Source organism: Ochotona curzoniae, unplaced genomic scaffold, assembly GCF_017591425.1.
Source record: "Ochotona curzoniae isolate NIBS_2020 unplaced genomic scaffold, NIBS_Ocur_1.0 contig_21, whole genome shotgun sequence".
Classification (NCBI taxonomy): Eukaryota; Metazoa; Chordata; class Mammalia; order Lagomorpha; family Ochotonidae; genus Ochotona; species Ochotona curzoniae.
The window spans coordinates 974,449-996,978 of NW_024465322.1; the positions used below are offsets into that span (position 1 = coordinate 974,449).

At 40.2% G+C, this 22,530-nt stretch overlaps 1 protein-coding gene across 7 annotated transcripts in view; it reads left to right on the forward strand.

Moving 5' to 3' along the window:
• Nucleotides 1–21,088, forward strand: part of CACNA2D1 (calcium voltage-gated channel auxiliary subunit alpha2delta 1) — a 343,062-nt gene extending 321,974 nt beyond the window's left edge. For all 7 annotated transcript variants that reach the window (XM_040970986.1, XM_040970994.1, XM_040971020.1 and 4 more), the window contains 15 exons: nt 597–694; nt 2,774–2,861; nt 3,611–3,673; nt 4,301–4,404; nt 6,037–6,123; nt 7,114–7,181; nt 7,568–7,606; nt 8,786–8,857; nt 9,191–9,343; nt 9,435–9,487; nt 12,002–12,057; nt 13,055–13,184; nt 15,533–15,642; nt 15,976–16,058; nt 20,592–21,088. In XM_040970986.1, coding sequence (XP_040826920.1) covers nt 597–694; nt 2,774–2,861; nt 3,611–3,673; nt 4,301–4,404; nt 6,037–6,123; nt 7,114–7,181; nt 7,568–7,606; nt 8,786–8,857; nt 9,191–9,343; nt 9,435–9,487; nt 12,002–12,057; nt 13,055–13,184; nt 15,533–15,642; nt 15,976–16,058; nt 20,592–20,708 — 1,321 coding nt within the window. In that variant the 3' untranslated portion in view covers nt 20,709–21,088. The remainder of the gene's footprint in view (nt 1–596; nt 695–2,773; nt 2,862–3,610; nt 3,674–4,300; nt 4,405–6,036; nt 6,124–7,113; nt 7,182–7,567; nt 7,607–8,785; nt 8,858–9,190; nt 9,344–9,434; nt 9,488–12,001; nt 12,058–13,054; nt 13,185–15,532; nt 15,643–15,975; nt 16,059–20,591) is intronic.
• Nucleotides 21,089–22,530: the final 1,442 nt, after the last annotated feature.

The window sequence follows — 22,530 nt, forward strand, 5'->3', positions numbered from 1 at the left end:
TGAACATAACTTTAAAATATGGGGAAATGTCTTACAGTTTGGAAAGTCTGCATAGACCCTATTTCCAAGTAACCCGTTTATATTACAAAGCAATAAGCAATTGAAAAGTCACTCAGTGTACATGGCAGGGTGTGGCATTTGAATGTAACAGAACATGAGAAATTTAGAGACACTATTTTGGCATTGGATGTTACAACCAAACTTCAACAGACTATACATAATCGGTTTGTGATGTGTTAGCAAGACACAATAGCCACGGTAGCTTCAAAGATTGCTAAAGTAACTCACTCTTTTTCCAACTATGTTGGGAACACGTCTCATGCACCGGAACAAAATCTTGCAGTTGATACAAAAACATACTTGATTTCTCTAGATTCCGAAATTAAGGCTATTGGGTAACACATGAAACGGTGCGACTTCTCATTTACCAATATTTTAAGCAAGCTAAAGCCTGATAAGTAGGCCACCATTATTAATAGTCCCCATCTAAATAATGCACGCAGCTAGTAGAAAAATGTTTTAACTATCTCCTGATACTCTGCAAAATCTTGATTTTCCAATCATCCTGAATTATGGGTGTTTTTTTTTTCCCCCAGAGATTACTGCAATGATCTCAAACCATCAGATAATAACACTGAATTTCTTTTAAACTTCAATGAGTTTATTGATAGAAAAACTCCGAACAACCCATCCTGTAAGTATATATATTAGTAGCTCATGGTAATTGTTGCAGATCGATTATATCAGAAATGATCAGACTCTTTATATTGTCACATCTCGTGTTACAATAATCTCTTACTGTGTGGAGGAGCATAAATTGACAGGACTCAACATAGTTGCAAGAAGAAAGCACAAGATCATTGAATGTTTTCCTTTTCTGCCGTTTCATTTGTTTTTGCCACAAGTAACTTTTTATCTCCAAAAGATAAACTTCTATCATTTTCCGTTTTAATGAAGCTAAAGAAAGTTCTTCCAGAGAAATGAAACTCGAGTCATTCTCTGAGCACTGTATATTTGTCTTGAATGCATACAATAATTTTCCAGAACACCTTGAAAATTGAAGTCATTCCAAAGAGAGTGTGAAAAAAGATTTTTCAAGGCCTCTAGTATCTAGGAAATTTTAAATACGTGTAGACAATCTTTCTGGTATGAATCATTTAGTGTTGCTATTCTCAGTCTTTATTTTTGGTCACTATTTGCCTCACCTATAATCCAGTTAGAACCATGTGAAGCATTGAGAACTTATAAGATATTGTTTAGAGACCGTTGTGAAAGTATTATTTCATTTTCATGTTTTTCTTTAACAGATGTTGTGTATTTTGTTCTCAAATGCCCAAACTTGGAAGGTATTTGCCACTGATTGAGGTCCCTAAATAAAATTGTTCAGAGAGAACAGTCCAGTTTAATTTCATTTTGTGAAAATTCTTCATCCATGAGTGAGATGGTGGTTCTCACCTAAGGTGGAAATTAATGTATGAACTTTCCTTAACGTTTGTGATGTAGAGCGAGTTATTTTGTCTGTATTTTATTCCTTGGTCTCTCGTGCCTTTTAAATCGCGTTGTGCCTGTGTAAAACATGGTGAAGGTTAATGTTGATGCCTGTCTCTTACGTGCAGCCGGCTGCGAAGAAACGTATTTGGAGACAGATTTTGGGAAGAGAGGGAAATGAAAATGTGAATAAAATCATATCATTCCTTGCAACTGTAATTTATATTAGAAAACAGAGGAAGAATCGCATCTATTTTGTTCTATATAAAAAGATTAATTGGAGACAGTGAACCCTATAATTACTCTTCCAATGGAATAAAGTGATTCCGATTTTACCATAATATTGTAATTGACACGCTGTCTACTGTGCGGATTGAACTGATTCTTTAATCTCAGGTGAAAAAGAAGTTAAATCCAGTTGAAATGTTTCTAGACTGTCTCGCCCATTGACACTTCGAATAATGAAAGGCTACTTAAATAAAACTGTAGATTCCTTGTGTGTATGTAAAAGGAGATTTCATCATAAATATGAGATTTCAGAAGGTACATAAAATTGTTTCACAACTGCATGGGCAGAGGACAGAGGGACCAGGAGAAAGAAGGCAGATGTTTATAAGAAAGCTTACAAAATGCTTTTCGTCCTCATCATGCATTCTTTTCATTACTTTTGAACTTGGGCTGATCTGCTTGGCTCTTATTCCAGAAATGAAAAACTTAATGATAATTGCTTTGTGAAGACTTTACTTCCCCTCATTAAAAAAAAAAATCTTTTCATGAAATCAGATTTATTCTAGGGCTGTTCTGTATGCAGATATTTGAAATGAGGAAAAACTGAAATGCCTTTCCTTATAAAAATTAAAATAAATCTTGTGTCATATTTTTGACACTCTCAGGGTTAACAATCCTGTAAGATAAATAGCGATACATAGGGAACCTCTAAGTGAATATATTTATATAATTATCCTTGAAACATGGTGATCGTTTGGAATTACTGTATTAGTCTACAAGAAGAAAAAAACAAAATTAAAATGAAGGGAGTGTGTTTTCTCATGGATCTTAATGACCAATATTAATGATGCATATTTCGGATATCCTTATGGCAGTTTACTGTGTTGCGATGTATTTGATTTGCATCATTTGCATTTGGTATTTGCATTGCTAATTCTATCTATATCTGAAAAAAATCTCAGAACGACACAGGAATATAAAATAGAATTGTTCCAAGATTATATTCATTGGGAAGCTATGTGAGTATGGCTGAAGGGGGTCTTGGTTTCTGTTTTAGGTAACACCGATTTGATTAACCGAGTCTTGCTGGATGCGGGCTTTACGAACGAACTTGTCCAAAATTACTGGAGTAAGCAGAAAAATATGTAAGTCTTTGTCGTTGGCAGTTAAAAATATACATTCCGTGTTTCCGTTTAGCCCTGTTGACAGTAACTGAGAATTTGCGTTTTCCGGTTCCGTGAGTGTGTGTCTGTACTAGTCCCTTGCACATATATCGCGTTCAATGTGCATAAACCAAGTTCAGTAGGCGTGATTGTGTATGTCTCCATGAGCCAATCATTCCCTTTTTGGTTATTACTATTATTAATTACATTGCATTATGTGACACAGTGTTATGGGCACTGGGATTCCCCCCACCCGTCCCCGAACCCTCTCCCCATGGTGGGTTTCTCCACCTTGCTGCGTTACCACAGTTCAAATTCAGTTGAGGTTCTTTCATTGGAAGTATTTACCAAGCATAAAGTCCAGCGTCTTATTATCCTAGTGAGTTCCACGATTTCTTGGTGAGACCATCTCTGGTCTGAAGGTAAAGGCGGCAGAGTATCATCCCAATCCATTAACAGCCCCAACATAACATCAGCAACCATTTACAACCTTATGGCATTCATTGACATGGTATTGATCAACAGTATGTTAATAGGAAAATGCGGGTTAAGGGCTTACTTCCCATTATCTGCCAGTTGTTCAGCATAGTCTTGCATCTGTGATTCAATTAACTTGGCTTACTCTCTTTCAGGAATTTCTTTTATTTCTCTTTGTATCAGAAATATTTAATATCTTAAATAACAACATTTCTGCCTCCCCCCCTCTCTTTTTTTTTTCTCGTATGTTCCAGCAAGGGAGTGAAAGCTCGGTTTGTTGTGACTGATGGTGGGATTACCAGAGTTTATCCGAAAGAGTAAGTCCAAATGAAATCTGTAAAAAAGAAATACGTTAGACAAGACCAGGGCAACAGTCTACATGATTGTAGATGAATATAATTCTTCGGAAAAATCCGTCTTTTTTAGTAGAGCGCAATGGTGTCGTTGCTGTCAGCCATTGACTGTGTCAACAACTCCATCCTGAAACGTGATTTCCTTAATATTTTTCAGTGATATTGAGACTTACAGGTATTTAAGAAGACTTTTCTCCCCGCAGACGCAAGCAAAACTAAACGAACAGAATGACTTAGGCAGTGGCAATATTTGCATGGCTTGTCATCACTTCCCGTATCTTTTGATGTATTTTAACTCTCGCCCAAATGTGGATCGTAAACAGCACAGCAAAACTAGACAAGAGTCAGATATTTTTTTTTTTTTCTCATGGAGCTGCAGGATAAACCAGAAATCTGTGTTTTCTGGTTCTTGGTATTTTTCTGATGTATTGCTTAGTAAGGAGTAGCAGTTGTGGCGTCCGTTACCGCCGGCTTGCCGAAATAGACGTGAAATAGACACACATAACGCTCGAGTTTCCTCGTGTCCTGCAAGGGAAAAGGAGGTTATTGGGTGGCTTGAAGAATCCAAGTGATGGGCTGTTTCCTCTTCAGGGCCGGAGAAAACTGGCAGGAGAACCCGGAGACGTATGAGGACAGCTTTTACAAAAGGAGTCTTGACAATGACAACTACGTATTCACGGCCCCCTACTTTAACAGTACGTATGTGACTTTGGAATTCAGCTTTCTCGATGTCTTTTTTTTTTTTTTTTCAAAAGCCAATGACTACAGCGTCCTGCTCTCTCCCAAAGGAACGTGTTTTCTGTTCACTGACCAGAACAACAATTCCTAAAACACAAGAAACAAAAGTAAGGAATTTGACCAGGTTACACTCTGACACTGTAACCCGTTGCCTAATAGCATAGAGATGCTTTTTTTTTTTTGGTTTTGTTTTTGAGATTTACTTCTTTTTACTGGAAAGGCAGACATACAGAGAGGAGCAGAGACAGAGAGGAAGATCTTCCAGCCGATGATTCACTCCCCAAGTGGCCTCAATGGCCGGAGCTGAGTCGATTCGAAGCCAGGAGCCAGGAGGCTCCTCCGGATCTCCCACAAGGGGGCAGAGTCCCAAGGCTTTGGGCTGTCCTTGACTGCTTTCCCAGGCCTCAAGCAGGGAGCTGGATAGGAAGCAGGGCTGCCGGGATTAGAACCGGCGCCCATATGGGAATCTGGGGCGTTCAAGGCGAGGACTTTAACCTCTAAGCTAGCGTGCCGGGCCCAAGATGATCTTTCTAACAGGCATGCGTAGTAAATGGAAACACATTAGGTCAGCCTTCATTTCACCACTAAGACAAATATATTGAAGAATGTTTACCTGAATAAAGTGGAATAACTGGTTATGTTCTTATCAAGAGTGATTACATCAGGAAATATTGATAAAATATCACCTATTTGGAAACTTCCCCCCCCCAAAAAAAACTCCGAATTTAATTTCTTAGCATCTCTGAGAACAGATTTTATTTTCTTGCATTTTTGTAAACGCGGAAGCTGCAGTTCAGAGAATTTTAGAGCTTTTTCGAGGAATCCTTCTATTATAAAAACCTGAAGCGTCTAAGAGGAAACTTGCTGCTCACCTCTGCCACCCACATGCCCAGGCTGTTACGTAACGGGGCGAAGCCAAGGTTTTGTGCACATGCTTCCGATCGCAAAAGAAGTCCCGTCAAACCACGAAATGCATGTCTCCAAGCTAGCCAGGTTGGCCAAGAAAGAAGACACACTGTGCATCTGTAATCTGTTGATCTAAAATTAGTGCTGTTACTCAGTTTATCCAGCTAGGTCTTCCTCCCTCCCTCCTTCCCTCCCTCCCTCACTTCCTTCCTCCCTCACTTCCTTCCTTCCTTCCTTCCTCCCTCCTTCCCTTCCTTCCTTCCTTCCTTCCTTCCTCCCTTCTTCTTTCTTTTCCTTCCTTCCTTCCTTCCTCCCTTCTTCTTTCTTTTCCTTCCTTCCTTCCTTCCTTCCTTCCTTCCTTCCTTCCTTCCTTCCTTCCTTCCTTTTCTTCCTTCCTCCCTCCCTCCCTCCCTCACTTCCTTCCTCCCTCCCTCCCTCACTTCCTTCCTCCTTCCCTTCTTCCTTTTTTCCTTCCTTCCTTCCTTCCTTCCTTCCTTCCTTCCTTCTTTCCTTCCTCCCTCCGTCCTCCATTCCTTCCTCCCTCCCTCCCTTCCCCTCTTCCTCCCTCCCCTTTCCTTTTCTTCCTTCCTCTGTCTTGTCCTCCCTTCCCTCCTGTCTCTCTTCCCCTCCCCTCCCCTTCCTTCTCTCATTTCTCCTCTCCTCTCTCTTTTTTTCTTTTTCAGAAAGTGGACCCGGGGCCTATGAGTCTGGCATTATGGTAAGCAAAGCTGTAGAAATATATATCCAAGGCAAACTTCTTAAACCTGCAGGTAAGCATACACAGAGACATTTGAAAAATTAAGTATGGCGTTATACTCTCGCATCATCTGAATACCATCAGTCATCTAAAAAAAAGGTGTAGGCAAAGCAGTAAATTGAAAAAAAAAAGATATAATTCATTGATATCAAGTTGGAGATAAAATCAAATTGATACTATAATATATGCATATAGAGAGATTTTTTTAAGGAAATATTTCTATAAATTGGTTAGAAGCATTCGTGGAATCTATTTAACAGAAAGATTCCAAATATTCAATTTAAAACAAAGGATTGATCCAGGAATCTAAATCAGGAAGTCTCTCTGAAATACAGAACAAAGATACAGGGCCAAGGGCACACACATCTGTAATAATTTCAGCATCCAAGGTTTGACTTCCTTCATTGAAGGAGAAATTACTGCATGGCATATATATCCAGTAGAGACCTGTCAGAGACACTCAACAAAAGATGCAAAGAAAGACTTTTCAGTAAAAAAACAAATAAATGGATAAATAAATAAATCGAGCCAGTGAAATAAGCAAGAATTGGAAGTGGGCTGGAGTGACTACAGCAAAATGAAAGCTTGTGGGTTTTTTTTAATTTTATGATTTAATGTTGCTTAAAGGGGCCATTGTATTCCATCAGTGATTGTAGTCTTGAAATTTACCGGAGCTTCTTAAAATTGGCCACTTGAATGAAGTCCTATTTATGAGGATATTTTTGACATTACTACCGTTATTATGATTGTGGTTTTAGCTTACTGTGTTTGATTGCTGGCCAGAAGGGAGCTAATTTATAAATCATCTTGTCAATATAAATTACTGGTGGTACAATACTTTAATAACTTAGCGTTATTCCTTAACGCTAATAAACACCCCCCAGGAAACTCAATAAAAAGATATTGAATGCAACATTTATTTGCTGTTGTGTTAATTTTCATAAACTGCCATATGCGTAGATAGTACTATACTTATGTGCTTAAATTCAAATTGATTTTTCAGTTGTTGGGATTAAAATCGACGTAAATTCCTGGATCGAAAATTTCACCAAAACTTCAATCAGGGATCCGGTAAGATCATTTTTTAAAAATTTCTTAGGCTACCCCGATTCTGAAAATTAAATCACAAAGCTAAAGCTACTGTTTCCAGTACATTAAAAAAAATAAATTTTTAGCCGCCTTTAATTGGGGCAATTATGAATTTGCATTTTTGATGGCATTTGCTAACTTAGCTTTCTAGTACTTAAAATTTTGGTCTTGTTTTTTGTTAGTTTATATTTTCTAATATTAATGGCAAAGTTATTTCCTGATGGACTAGACTGCTATTAAGTCTTACTTTTATGTTGAGTGAATTACTCCAGTATTTCTATATATAAATATTGTATGAACTACGCCTATATAAGATAGTTAAAATCAGACATTCTAAAAATATGATATAATTTTATTTCCTTTTTCAGTGTGCTGGTCCAGTTTGTGACTGCAAAAGAAACAGTGATGTAAGAATATTATTATCAATTTCTTTTCTTGTATTACTCTGCGTAGACTATCATGATAAAAAGATAAAAGAAAGTTGAATTAAATTCTGAAAAAAAACTATAGGAATGTGAATTAATTTACGTACATGAATTTGAACTTACATGATTTTAATTTCTAAATTTAAATACTTCTACTTTTAAAAGTGGTTTCATATTTTTTCCTTCAGAATTCTAACCACCTAATCAGACTTTTTTTTTTTACTTTATTTTTATTTGAAAAGCAGATTTATAGAGACGGAGAGCCAGAAAAAGCAAAATCTTTTATCATCTGGTTGATCCGCCAAATGGCTGCAGTGGCCAGGGCTGAGCTGTTCCGAGGCCAGGAGCCTGGGGCTTCTTTCGGATCACCCACATGGCTGCAGGGTCCCAAGGTTTTGGGCGATCCTCCACTGTTTTCTCAGAGTCTTAGTAGGGAGCTGGATGGGAAGTGGAGCAGCCAGTATAGGAATTGTCATTCAGATTGATACTGTAATCATCTGAATACATGTGGCTTCTGGGGAAATTCAAACAAACTGGAATTCAAGAATTGGTTTATATTGCTGCAGAAGTTTTTGAAATCTATGTGTGTGTGTGTTTTTTTGTTTTTGTTTTTGCATTATCCACTTTCTGTAAAGTTTTTGAGGATTCCTACTAGGCACAAGATTTAAAACTTTTGCACACTGCAACAAATTTCTTTTTGGATGCTTTCTTTCTGTGGACAACTTGAAATGTCTGGGTATGGGGAGCGAGAACGGGGGCACAGCAGGCCAAGTGAGTCCTGGCTACTCCGTTTCTCTTGTCCATCGCTTCTCCCTGCTTATGGCTTGAGAGAGCAACAGGGAGTGAGTGATTCAGGTCCTTGCAGCCCTGCACCTGCGTGCGAATCCCAGAGAGGGGTCCTGGTGTCTAGCACCGAATGGACCCAACTCTCACCACTTACAGAGTGAACCAGCAGGTGGAGCACCTCTCTCCTCTCTATTAAATCTGATTTTCAATCCAAAACAAATCAATCCTCTGTAAAACCGCCCTCATTTGTTCCAAAGAAGAGAGAGGTAAGTGCATTTCTCTCCCGTATTTTGTTGTAAGCATAGAAGGGGAGCCATTTGACAGTGGCTACCTCCCAAATCGAATGTGTTGATGGGTTCCCTTCTCTGTTGATAGGTGATGGACTGCGTGATTCTAGATGACGGTGGGTTTTTGTTGATGGCCAATCATGACGATTATACCAACCAGGTGTGTACCTGCGGTGACAGAGATGTTGTCTGTTCCAAGTGTATTCTCTGAACAGCATGATAAGACTTTTTCAAGTATTGTTGAAATTGACCGAAGTTAAAAGTATTTATTCTGCAACTAAAAGATGACGCAGAGTGATTGAACTGAAAGTATCTAATCTCATTTTAGTTCTTTCATACTGATGCATGTAGATTTATCATCTTTTTTTTTTTTAAATTCCTAAGTTGTTTTCGTTTACGGGTTATTTTTATTATTTTTTTCACTGTATCGGTTCGGGTCGCTTACGTTCGGTTTAAATACTCAACTGGATCTTATGACTGTTCTCTTTATCAGATCGGAAGATTCTTTGGCGAGATTGATCCGAGCTTGATGAGACACCTGGTTAATATATCAGTTTATGCCTTTAACAAGTCCTACGATTACCAGTCAGTGTGTGAGCCTGGGGCGGCACCCAAGCAAGGAGCCGGGCACCGCTCTGCTCATGTGGTCAGTAGTATTTCCATCTGATCAATTCCTCTCCAAGGGGGAGGTCCCCTTGTGCAATTGAGTGTAATGTCACCATTCTTATGTGTTGTAGCCATCAATTTCAGACATACTGCAGATCGGATGGTGGGCGACTGCCGCTGCCTGGTGAGTCGGAAGTGTGGTTTATGGGTGGCGAGAGAATAGTATATCATATTGTAATCGTTAGGATTTTGGGTGAAAGTGTGGGTTTTGTGATGGACGAATTGTTATAAGCATGTCTTTTTTTTATCATTTCTCTTTGCCAGCACAAGTCATATCCATATCGTTTCTCACGTGCTCATGCTGATATTCTGCTTTGCGTATGAAAGCAGTATTATTCTCATGGAAATGTTTGGTCTCCTTAGAAGTATCTTTTCTCCATGCACGTGTACAAACTTTTTCTTTGTATCATTTTTAAGTCCTTCAGTTTCAAGCCTAACGATCCGACAAAAACAAAAATGAGTGTATATTTCTTTAATTTCTGAACTAGTTGTACATACACATTGATCAAATGCATGCTATGCTTTCTCCCACTTGACTAATAAATGCAATGGCTGGCATGGTTGGGGAGGGATTTGTTTGACTAGAAAGGATCCTGTCCTTTCTTGCCACTATTGCAATCTCTCTTCCTCCCTTACCTCCACCTGCGCCCTGTCACCTGTGGAAGTGAGACGTTGAGACGCTGTGCGAAGTTGGAAGGTCACTTTTCTCGTTGAGGTCTTCTCATCAGCCCCATACTCTCCTTTCCTTCCGCCCTGTCTTCTTTCTCCCTTCTGCACCTTTGCCCATAGTTTCCCCACTCCTAACCCACAAATGTTAACACAAGGTTAAACTGAAGCATTCATTTTAAATTGAGGACCTTGTAGGTGGAATTAAGTGATTCCATCGTTTTACTAACTTGGCAATGTTTTCCATTAGCAAATCTGTTTTCTTTCAACAATAGCTTTCTGGTCCAAGCGTGATTGTGTGTGTGTGTGTGTGTGTGTGTGCACATATTTGTGTGTTTAAATAAGTTTTCTGAAACTCATAGTAATTGTGAATTTCTTCATGGTCTTTATCTTATCTATGCCCAAAAATCTCCATTTGGTCCCCATGCTCTCCTTTTCTTTTTCATTTTCTTTAAGATTTATTTGAAAGGCTGACTAATAGGGAGAAGGAGAGACAGGAAGATCTTCCTCTACCCGTCCCCCACCCCCTCCCCCAAATGGCCACAACGGCCAGAGCTGAGCCCCTCTGAAGCCAGGAGCCTTGTCTGAGTCTTCCATGCAAGGTGCAGGTCTCAAGGACTTGGGACATCCTGCTTTGCCTTCCCAGGCCACAAGCAAGAAGCTGGATGGGAAGTGGAGCACTGGGATGTGAACCAGCAGCCATATGGAATGCTGTCACTTGAAGGGAGAGGGTTAGCCAATGAGCCATCATGGTGACCTCTTCCTCCTCATTTTTTTTTTGGAATGGATTTCATTCCCAGTGATTCTATGTTTAATAGAATCTATATTAAATTTGTTTACTAGAATCTATATTTAATAGAACTAACAGGTAGCCCAGTTCATCATTTCCTGTAAAAGTGAGCTACGATCCTTTCCATGTAAAGTAAGTCATTTTGTAATTGTCACATTACATCTTTTTTTTTTTTAATTTTTTTTTTGATTTTTGAATTTTTATTTATTTATTTTTTTTTAATTGTTGCTTACATTGTATTATGTAGTACAGTTTTATAGGTGCTGGGGATTCCCCCCACCCCTCCCATACCCCTCCCCCCATGGTGGATTCCTCCACCTTGTTGCATAACCATAGTTCAAGTTCAGTTGAGATTCATTGCTTGCAAACACATGCCTAGCATAAAATTCAGCGTCTTATTGTCCAGATAAGTTCAGTGGCCTCTTGGGGAGACCTTCTATGGTCTGAAGATAGGTCTAACAGAGTAAAGATCCGGTCAGTTAAAAGGCCCAACAAGGCCTCAGTATCAATATACAACATTATGGAATTAATTGACATAGTATTGGGTAAACAATATGTTAAAAATAATGCAAGTTCCATTCTTCGAAACATCTGGGTTGAGACAGTATCAATGACAGGTTCAAAAAATAACAAACGACCAAACAAAAAATTACAGGTTAAATCAAGGCAAACATATGGTATCTAATCTTCACATTACATCTTGACAAAGAAGTTCTACCTTATAAAGCAAATAGCAGTTGACCAGCCCAAGGTGAGTTGCTGTGTTTTCCCATGTCAAAATTTTCAAAACTAAAATAAAAATCCTGGATGTAAGACCTACACACTGAAATATGAACATTCTCCGTCCTGGAGTTACCACTTCCGTATAATAATGCGTATTAACATTCGCCATATGTATAAGTGATTGAAACATGGCTGACACATGTATACACATGTATGTCTCCATCGACCCATCCTGAGCATTTCTTCATGACTTCTTTGACAAATTCAAAAAAGACAGTTACAATATTTTGTACCCTTTACGGAAACGTTTGTTCCTAAATTTGTGATTTTTTTTTCCAAAAAAATGCAAAGGAGATATGTATTTAAGCATATGTGCATTGTGAAAATTACGCCTGTTTTGACTATATTAATGTGAGAAAGTGCATACTCTTTTATCAATGATTGACTTTTAAAATTCAGGTCTATTCTTCAGCAATTTCTTCTGAGTTTGACGTTTCCAAGGCTCCTTGACGCAGGTATGTGGAAACTTAGCTGTTGTTGTTGTTGTTAAAATTAGCAAACGATTTTTTTTTTTGATCTGCCGGCAATCTCCAAGAGATGTGTGTGTGTGTGTGTGTGTGTGTGTGTGAGAGAGAGAGAGAGACAGAGAGACAGAGAGACAGAGAGAGAATAATCGAGATTGAGTTCATCCATCAATTTTGTAAGGTGAAATTTTTTTTGTAAAATATTTTCTAATGTTAGAGAAACTTTCCTGGGTCACATGGCTCTTATTGTGAAGCTATTATGTAGATGAGTTCATTTATGCTAATCTATTTATGGGGGTGCCTATTATGGGGGTCCTGTTGTATCACAGACAAGGTGTCTGCCTTCTGCTTTTGATTTGCTCTGGTTTGAGAACCAAACTTATGGATAAATCGGGGCCAGACAGCAGTCCCCCCCTGGTGACTGTGGTCCTTGCTTGGCCAATGGGGCTCTCGGGACAAGACAACACTCCCCTCCTGGTGACTGTGGTCCTTGTCTGGCCAATGGTGCTCTTGGGGCCAGACAGCAGTCCCCCCCCCCCGGTGACTGTGGTCCTTGCTTGGCCAATGGGGCTCTCTGGGCAAGACGACAGTCCCCCCGTGGTGACTGTGGTCCTTGTCTGGCCAATGAGGCTCTTGGGGCAAGACAACACTCCCCTCTGGTGACTGTGGTCCTTGCTTGGCCAATGGTGCTCTTGGGGCCAGACAGCAGTCCCTCACTGGTGACTGTGGTCCTTGCTTGGCCAATGGTGCTCTTGGGGCCAGACAGCAGTCCCCTCCTGGTGACTGTGGTCCTTGCCTGGCCAATGGGGCTCTCGGGGCAAGACAACACTCCCCTCTGGTGACTGTGGTCCTTGCTTGGCCAATGGTGCTCTTGGGGCAAGACGACACTCCCCCACTGGTGACTGTGGTCCTTGCTTGGCCAATGGGGCTCTTGGGGCCAGACAGCAGTCCCCCCTGGTGACTGTGGTCCTTGCCTGGCTCCCCACAGTGGAGATGGAAGATGAAGACTTCTCTGCCTCCCTTTCAAAGCAGAGCTGCATCACTGAGCAGACCCAGTACTTCTTCGACAACGACAGTAAATCCTTCAGTGGAGTATTGGACTGTGGCAACTGTTCCAGGTAAGGAGCATCTTTGTTTCTGAAATAATCTTATTCATTACAGCTCTGCATCCACTTTTCTCATTGTTTGAGACGTAAGGGAGATTTGTCACCAGAGTTGGAGATGAAGGGCTGCTTTAAGTGAAAAATGTTTTTGATGTGCTAACAGGCTCTTGGGGATGAATTTTCAGTTGGTCTGCAGCCTTAAAAATAAACTTAAAAATGAGTTTTCACATTAATTTAGGCTTATGCAAGTTACCCCTTTCATTATAATAATAACAAGTGCATGGTCAATCTGTCGTTTTAGACTGAGCCTAAAGAATTTTTACTTTAACTTTTTTTGTCTAAGGGGATTAGAGTTAAAAATGTCTAATATGATGTTACAGAATAATATCTTAATATATTTATAATTAGATTGATAATTCCAGCTCTAATATGATTTTAAAACATGATGTCACTACACAGCTTTTCACAATATGGTGAATTTCTTGTTTGTCTTACCTCTAATTTTATCTGATATGAATAATTTAATATTCTCTTTGATTCATAACTGAAGCAACTGGGAGAAAATATCATCTCGTAAGATCATCATTTCTGTTAGTCAGCATCTATGACCTGGTTTTACAAACTTGAACGATACCGGCCATGTATCCATTGAGTCTATTCGATTTGTATTAATATCACGGTATTACGAGAATCGTGTTGTAAGTATCAAGTATTTGAGAACCAAACTTATGGATAAATTGCTTGAAAAAAAAGTACAAGTTTGAAGGGATGGTAGATCATTTATTTGCTCATCATGGCTAGAAGAGAAAAATAAGATGAAGAAAAGGTTAGTCCACGTATTGGGATCTGTGAGAATCAAGCCGTAAGGGGGAGTGTCATCTGGCCCTGAGAGCCCCATTGGCCAGGCAAGGACCACAGTCAACAGGGAGGTGGGGGGGGACTGTCTTTTAAATATTTCTTTTTATTGGAAATATAGATTTTACAGAGAGAAGGAGAGGGAGAGAAAGATCTTCCAACCACTGGCTCAAATCCCAAGAGGCAGCAATGGCCAGGGCTGAGCCAATCCTAAACCAGGAGCCAGGAACCTCTTCCTGGTGTCCCATGCATTCAGGGTCCCAAGACCTTAGGCCATTCTCCACTGCTTTGCCAGGCCACAGAAGGTAGCTAGATGGGAAGTGGAGCAGCCAGGACTTGAACCAGCACACGTATGGGGTCCTGGTGTTTGCCAGTGGACGATTTAGCCAACTGAGCCGTTGCACTGGGCCCAAATAGTCAATATCTTATCATGTAGATTTACTAAACCTCTATGTCAAAGAAGGACATAGAATATTAAAAAATAATAGAGGAAGTTTCAAGTATGAATTCAGGACAAAACAGATGATTTTGTGTAGAGATTAGCTTATCCGGGTATGGGTTACAGGAAATGCAATTTATATTTAGAGTGACTGCAGCAAAGTGTCATGTCCTCTGGCTTTTCAGCAACTGCAATTTACCAATAGCAACGTGTCCTTCGATAATAAGTTCAATGGAAGGATACGATCAGCAAGACCTCGAGTTCAATCATGGTTTTCCTTTTATTTGCATATGTTTGTGTCCCACGTTCACTGAGAAAAATCACCCACTTCTTTCAAAAGAAAATGAAGCCATGAAGAAGTTACCTTTTTCGTGATTGTTTTTTTTTTTTTATGTTGGTTAAAAGAAGGAGCGAGTTTGTGGTTTGAACAAATGAGATAGACAGTACTTGAAGCTTGTCACTCTTTCCACACTTGCGTTGCTCAGGGCAGTAGTTATCAGCGACATGTGGCGACTTCAGCTCCAATCAGATGAGTTCAAACTAAAATTTGGAGCCTCATCTTCATTGGGTTTAACTTATTGGACACAACAGAAGTCGTCCCTGCCTTCGCAGAAGATTGAACAACAATTGGACACGCTAACTAGGCATTTTTCTTTGCGTGTGTGTTTTCTGCTTATAAAGTACGTAAATTTTGGTACATTTTCAGCAAAAAAAAAAAACAAAAAAAAAACAGTTCTTTAGCCATGTAAAGTGGAATTTTTTTTTCCCTAAAGATTTCAATTATTCCGGTTGGCTGTGCAGTGAAAAACTAGCCTTTGGGAAACCAAGATCACACAGAAGATGCCCTCTGTTGTAAATTTTTTCAGTGTTCGGTTGAAAGAGAAAATCTAGGCAGACCCATAAAGACATGTCAATTTCTCTTCTGAAAATAACACTTGCAGTTGAGCTCTTTGCAAGGGCGATGCACATATATCTTCCTCCCGTCTCTCGTCTTAATATGCCAGAGTTCTTGGAAGATTCCCGGAGGAGATGCTTCATTCTCTGTGATACCTTCATGTTTGTCTTGCAGAATCTTTCATGTGGAAAAACTCATGAACACCAACCTGATATTCATCATGGTTGAGAGCAAGGGGACGTGTCCCTGTGACACTCGCCTGCTCATCCAAGCCGAACAGACGTGTATCCTTTGCCCTAGAAATGGTGGGAACAGACCCTCTTCCAGAGCGCAGGTTCAACCCTGACGCGCAATTTATGCTCCTAAAGGGACCCGTATTAGAGTGTGTGGTGACTCCCAATGGCAAAATGGACCCCTCATCCATTTTGGTTTGAGTGTGAAGAGCCACCATGAAGATTGATTGTTCTATTCCTAGTCCCTGCTGTTCCTAACTGCTTGACTTGTGGAGTTGAATGGACATAATGGCCTGGTTCTCATTTTTGAGAAATGAGTATAATGTGTTTGTTTCTCATCATGGGAGAACGGAGTCATTGGCTGTTCCTTAACAAGTCTCTTAGCTGATGGGCCGGACCCTTGCGACATGGTGAAGCAACCCAGATACCGCAAAGGGCCAGATGTCTGCTTTGACAATAATGTGCTGGTAAGGTGACACTTCCATGGCATTGAAAGACTACAGCTTGAGGGTCTTTACGCGCAAGGATGTGAAGCGATAAATGGCGATTTTAGCTCAACCATCATGTCTTCGTTGTAGTTTTCTTCGTTAGCCTAATGTGTCTGTCACAATGGTAGACAGTTTGTTCTTCTCGTTTCAGCAGTTTTCATGGTGAGCATAAACTTAGCAGTTGCTTCCATCCGTCCTTCCCATGCAATTGTATTTTCAAGCAGAGTTCCTGGCAATTTGCAGATAGTTAATATCTAATAGCTTAAAGACTTTAGTAAAATGATAGCTCACACTTTATGTTACTTATGGCCTGAGTGTTGTCTGCCTTCGTTTATATGCCAGTCCTCAATTCTCAAATTTTTATTATCACATTATCAGCTTGCATTACTTCTCATATGTAATAAGCTGCCATTCAGACAAGGTCCTCTTTTTTTATATATATAATTTTACTGTCTTTTACAAAGCTTTATGATCCTATCAAACGTTAGATTTGTATTAGCTACTTGATTTTCTTTTTCTGTTGTTTGAAATGTGGCAAGGTCTTTTATACAGTTCATTTGATTAAAGATTGAAAAACATTCAATGCCTGTCATCACATAGAGCATCGTCTACTGAATGGTTTTCTAGGGAAACGTCTCAGAACACATATTGAATAATACACATTCTCAGGGTATTGTTTAAGAATATATTTATTGGACCCGGCGCGATGGCGCAGTGGTTAAAGGTCCTCGCCTTGCACGCCCTGGGATCCCATATGGGCGCCGGTTCTAATCCCGGCAGCCCCGCTTCCCATCCAGCTCCCTGCCTGTGGCCCGGGAAAGCAGTCGAGGACAGCCCAAAGCTTTGGGACCCTGCACCCGCGTGGGAGACCCAGAAGAGGCTCCTGGCTTCGGATCAACATAGCATCGGCCGTTGTGCTCACTTGGGGAGTGAATCATCGGACGGAAGATCTTCCTCTCTGTCTCTCCTCTCTGTATATCCGCCTTTCCAATAAAAATAAAAAAATAAATAAATCTATTTTATTATAAATAAATAAATATTTATCTGCTCAAATATGCATAACTACAATTCTCCCATTAGCGGTAAGCTATTTTCAGTTGTATCTTTTGCAGTTAGAGAACATCAATTAAAACAGGAACAAACAAGAAAGTCAGCAGGGACTATTAGGTCCGACTGTTTCCGTTACCTCTGAGGACAAAGAATTGAAAAGATTTGGCCTAGTCACCCATGAGCAAGCATTCAGATACTGAGCAATTTTGCACTGGAGTGTGTGTGTCCAAGCACAACCTCCGTGGTAGCTTTGTGTGTCCGTGCCATGTTGTGTTCTTATGTAGCTGTGGAGCGTGTTAGGAGCCTGCCTGCAATGGTGGCTAGGAGTCTGTTCTGCTTGGAGGCTCACAGTAGCCGTTCACTGCCTGCAAATTGCACAGATCTCATCTTGTTTGATTTCTCATCTTGCTTCATTTCCCCTCTCTTGTACCTGCAATTCTGCCCGTTATTAATAGGGCCTCCTTATATGCACGGCAAGTCATGCCTGTACCATGACGTCAGGTCCTCTCTCCATGTCACTGCAAGTTTTCATGTGCTGTGGCTGGTCAGTCGCTTTCTTCGCTTTCTTTGGTTTCGTTTTGGCCTTGAAATTGTATGGCATAACCCGCATGTCCTAAATCCACAAGAATCAATGTCCCGAAACTAGGTGGTTCAGCTCTCAGGGCTGTTGTGGCTTCGTGATGGGCTGCTTTCAAATACCGTCCAGGCTTCTAACCCTAAGTGGGACACATCAGTTGCCCTTTGATTTCTACGTAGATGTTTGCGTACATGATGGAATCAACATGGACACCAAGAACATGGCATGTTTCATCAATGTTTTATCACATGCCAACTTACAGAGCTGGACATTTCAGTTTGCTTGCAGAAATGCTCACCTGGAATTAGAAACCATGTACCAAGTATTGCATTTTCCCGAGTACTGTGTTAAGTGCCTTGTGCTGAATAAGACCTTCTAAATTTTCTTCTGTCAATCGCGTTTAAGTAACTTGTAAGATTTTACCCTTCCCGTATGGATACGCTAAGTGTTATGTTTTAGGACACGCGTTTCTGGGTTCATTTTATTTTAATGCTGCTATGATTTCCCCAAACTAGTATCATTTCTTAACCTTTGGGAAAAAAAAAAGTCTGTGTTACTCCCGGGTGTTTTAGGGATTTGATGTGTGTTCAGTTTTGTTTGTTTTCAAATTTCCTTTCTGATGTTCTGACATCATTAAGATTGTGTCACCAGAGTAGCATGTGTTGTATTTTTCCTTCGTTGGTCTCTAGGTATACAGTGATGAGGGAATCGCTTAGATGGAGATATGCCCCTTGCTATGAAAGGACTGAACTGATGGAGGAAGGTGGGGAGGGGAGGCTGTGTAGCTACCAGGCATGCTATCTGAAAGAAAAGAGAAAGATTTATTCGGACATAATCATGATGTCTCATTGCAAAAAAAAAATTCCCAAAAAGAGAAAATGCTGTTTGATTTTCATGAAGCAAAAGACAGAACTGAGCACTTTTTTCTCCAAGTATTAAGTTGTCGACTTAATATCTGTGCAGCTCTTTGAAATAAAATTGTATTGTTCCTTTGAAAAGTAGACAGACAATCAACCACTGATGTAGAACTTTTTGAAGATATTATACGTTTTGATCATGGGTCGTTTATCTGTTATCTTTGTGACTGTAATAGAAATGAGTCAAGTGCAGTAACAATTTCAAATTATTGTTTGCTAGGAAAAGGCAGTAGTGCAAAATAGTGTTAGCCCATTGTGGCAACAGAAGCTTCCGATGAGCCACAGCCACATTGGGCATCGTTCTGGCCTTGAGGAGCAACAGGTGGTGACCCCCGAGCAGGTGGTTTCAGTGGCGTAAACGCTTAGTTCCTAACTGTTTGAAATCCAGTTATCGCCCGGAGCACTGGATCCTGTTAATACAATTGGATTGTTGACTTGATGACATCAAAGGAAGTCTAAAATTTTCTCCAAAACCTTCAATGTGAAAAAAAACATAAATGTTAGGAATCAAAATATTGTGAGAGTTGTCTGCAGTTGTCGGTCCACCGGGCCACCAACGAAGTGAAATCATCTCCAATTCACCTAAAAATGTCCAAATCTAGGGTGCTTGTATTCTGCAACTCAAAAGGGGATAAAGTTAAAGGCTACAGATGTGAAGCGCCAAACACGAGCACTTTTTTTTTTTTTAAGATTTATTTATTTGTATTGGAAAGTCAAATATACAGAGAGGAGGAGAGACAGAGAGGAAGATCTTCCATCAGCTGGTTCACTCCCCAAACGGCCACAGCAGCCAAGGCTGAGCCGATCCAAAGCCAGGAGCCAGGAGCCTTTTCTGGGTCTCCCACGCGGGTGCAGGGTCCCAAGGCTTTTCGCTGTCCTCGACTGCTTTCCCGGGCCACAAGCAGGGAGCTGGATGGAAATTGGGACTGCCGGGGTTGGAAGTGGCATCCATCTGGGATCCTGGTGCATGCAAGGCGAGGAGTTTAACCACCATGCTACAGCACCAGGCCCACAAGCACTTTTTTTTAATACACAAATGATCCAGGGAGATCTCCTGACCCACACGTGTAAGAACTTGTCTTCCTAAAGAAAACAACAAACCCAAAGCTCCTTTATCGGAGAATAAAATCAGCCAGTTCTTGGAGAAATTGTATTGTTCGTGTAAACACATTTGCTAAAACACGTCAACGCCTGCATAAAAATGAACGTGCACGAATAAGTTATCTACTTACCAATCCATCTGTGTTTACTTGGTTGTACCCATATGTCCCCACCTCACGGGCGTGTGTGTGACGGTGCTGCAATGCTTTGTTTGAGTATTGTTTCCATTCAGAGTTGTTGGAGCATTAAAGCTGACCCAAACCTTTTCAACAGAAACTGTCTTTGAAACTGCTAGGCTAAACTTTAGCCAAGTCTTACTGAAATCCAGAAGTTGGCCATCGTATGGCGAATGCCTTCACTCCCGATTCCCCTTTGGATGGAATCAAACCTCTTCTGTTAATTTCCGATGGAAGGAACATTTAGCCTTAGGAGCATCACGCCCTCTCAAGCAAACTTCTCTTTTATAGTTTTGCCTTGGAGAAAGTGTTTTTTGAGGGTTGTGTCGTTGCTTATGGTTCTAGGATTCTAGAGAGATGAGTTTTGTTACCATTATATTGAGATGATATTGATTATTAGATTGCGAATTGGTATGCTCTTGTTATTGAAAATGGCATTTATCCTGGAAGAGTTCGTTTCCGTCATCATCAGAGTCCACAATTAAGCATTGAAAGTGTTTGTCCAGTTCTGCTGGGGACATGGTTTTATCTCCATTTACCCAACAATAAAGCCTATGACAGTATTATTTATTCAAGGTGTAATGAAAGCACTTTGAAAAGGTAAGTTCAGAAGTGGGGGGAAAAAAAAATGAGTTATCTTGGAAAATAGCCTACTGACTGGTGTTCATGTTTTTCTTTCTCATTCCGCTAGGAGGATTATACCGACTGTGGGGGTGTCTCTGGGCTGAAACCCTCCCTCTGGTCTATCCTCGGAATACAATTTGGGCTCCTGTGGCTGCTGTCTGGCACCAGGCACTGGCCGTTGTGACCTTCTGAAACCAAATGTATGTCATTAAACTCCCGACCCTGCCACAACATGACTCCTCAACACATTCAAATAGGGTCAACTCTTGAATCACACCATTAGCTGGGCCTCTACCCTGGCTTGGCTCGACGGCGCAGACCCATCAGGCACTCACTGGCTGCATGTCAGGGTGTTCCGTCCTCAATTTTGCATCATTTATGTATAACGTCAAAGCAAAAATTCTCTATGTGCTCTCTTGGGAAAACCTGAGAGTTGGTTGTTGGCGTTGTTGGTAATACGTGGAAAAGGGCTCCCCAGACAACTGCTGATAAAAGAAATGGCTTGATGTTGACCTAGAATTTTGACTTGCTACGTTTCTTCCAAAAAAAAAAAAACCAAAATCTCTGGGTAAAAACAAAACAATTCTTTTTGCCTTTTGCTCCTTCTGTTAAAAGATACTTCCTGTTTTGAGTAGTCACCGGGTATATAGAACAATACACTCTAAAGAGATGATCAGAATTGGACTTTGGAAATATGAATAATGGCTAATTTTGTACCAAAAAAAAAAAAAAACAAGCCGTGAATAAGATGCCTTATCAAGAATGGCTTCTCTGCCGAGAATAAAAACACGGTTGCTAACCAATTGAATTTCGGTGGAGTACCGGATTTGACGTTTGAAAGAACAGCTAAAACATTGTCCGACTACAGGTGCTTGAGGGTGAAATTTGGACGCGTGACTTCTTTTCTCCGGAGTGGTAAAGCCCTTAAAATGCTTTGATGTCGTGTTCGTGCTGCTCACGGTACAGTTAGGTAGTGCTAGTCAGATATTTAAAGATGCTGTAAGAAGCTTCTCGGGGGGAGGGGACAACGTCTTTCTGGTGATCCATGAACTTGGGTCGCCAAGGATATTTGCATGTTGCTGCTGCCGCTGCTCTTCTAAATTTCGGTTTGTTCTTTTCTTCCTGTAGAGTGTAGTAGTCCTTTGAGAAGTTAACTGAGTGACATTACGGTGATGTTAAGACTCTGAACCTTGCAGTAAAAATGCACTTAAGTCACCTTTTCCAATGTTGTTCAATTACTCTGAATATACTGTAAAATGCTGAATGATTGGGGTAGGTCAATGGTGAAATGTGAATTTCACGGATTTTGTACAGATTCGTGCTTTTGCCTGAGAACCTACAGACAGCTATTTTAAGTACATAAATCAGATTTGACACATTTATTTTTTTGAAAGCTACATATATGTTCTCAATGAAGATTCAGCCTGGGTTTCCTCTTTGTTCATTTCAATAGTAGCTTGTACAATCCAGAAAGCATTTCTGCTTGTGGCCCTCCACTTTCAATGCTATATCATTGTTTGGCCAGAATTTCCATACAGTTGGATGAGGGTTTTTTTTGCAGTAATCTGAACAAATAGGAAACCTTGAATCTATCTGTGTGCACGCGAACACTTGATGGTGAATAATAAAAATTGTTTTATACAGCCTCCTAGGTGAAAGTGGTTAGGGTAGCAAATGAGATATTTCACTAGAAATTGATATGAGAGCAGAGTATTATTTGTGCTTTTAAAAAATTATTTTCAGGAGCAAACAGTATTTGAAGAGGGAGTAAAAACAGTGAATGTATAAATCTAGGCATAGAGGATGATTTTATTGAAGGCTAAAAGTATGCAGATATTTTTTATGGTAAAATGCATTTTCTTCCATTTTTCAAACATGCCAAATAATTGGTGTGTGTATATATGCTGGAAATTTTCTTATAATAGATTATTTTTAAGTCAAGTTCGTAACATCCAGCATGCTTTAGCTTACTTCACACATCAACGGTAGAGCTAATTCTTTATTGT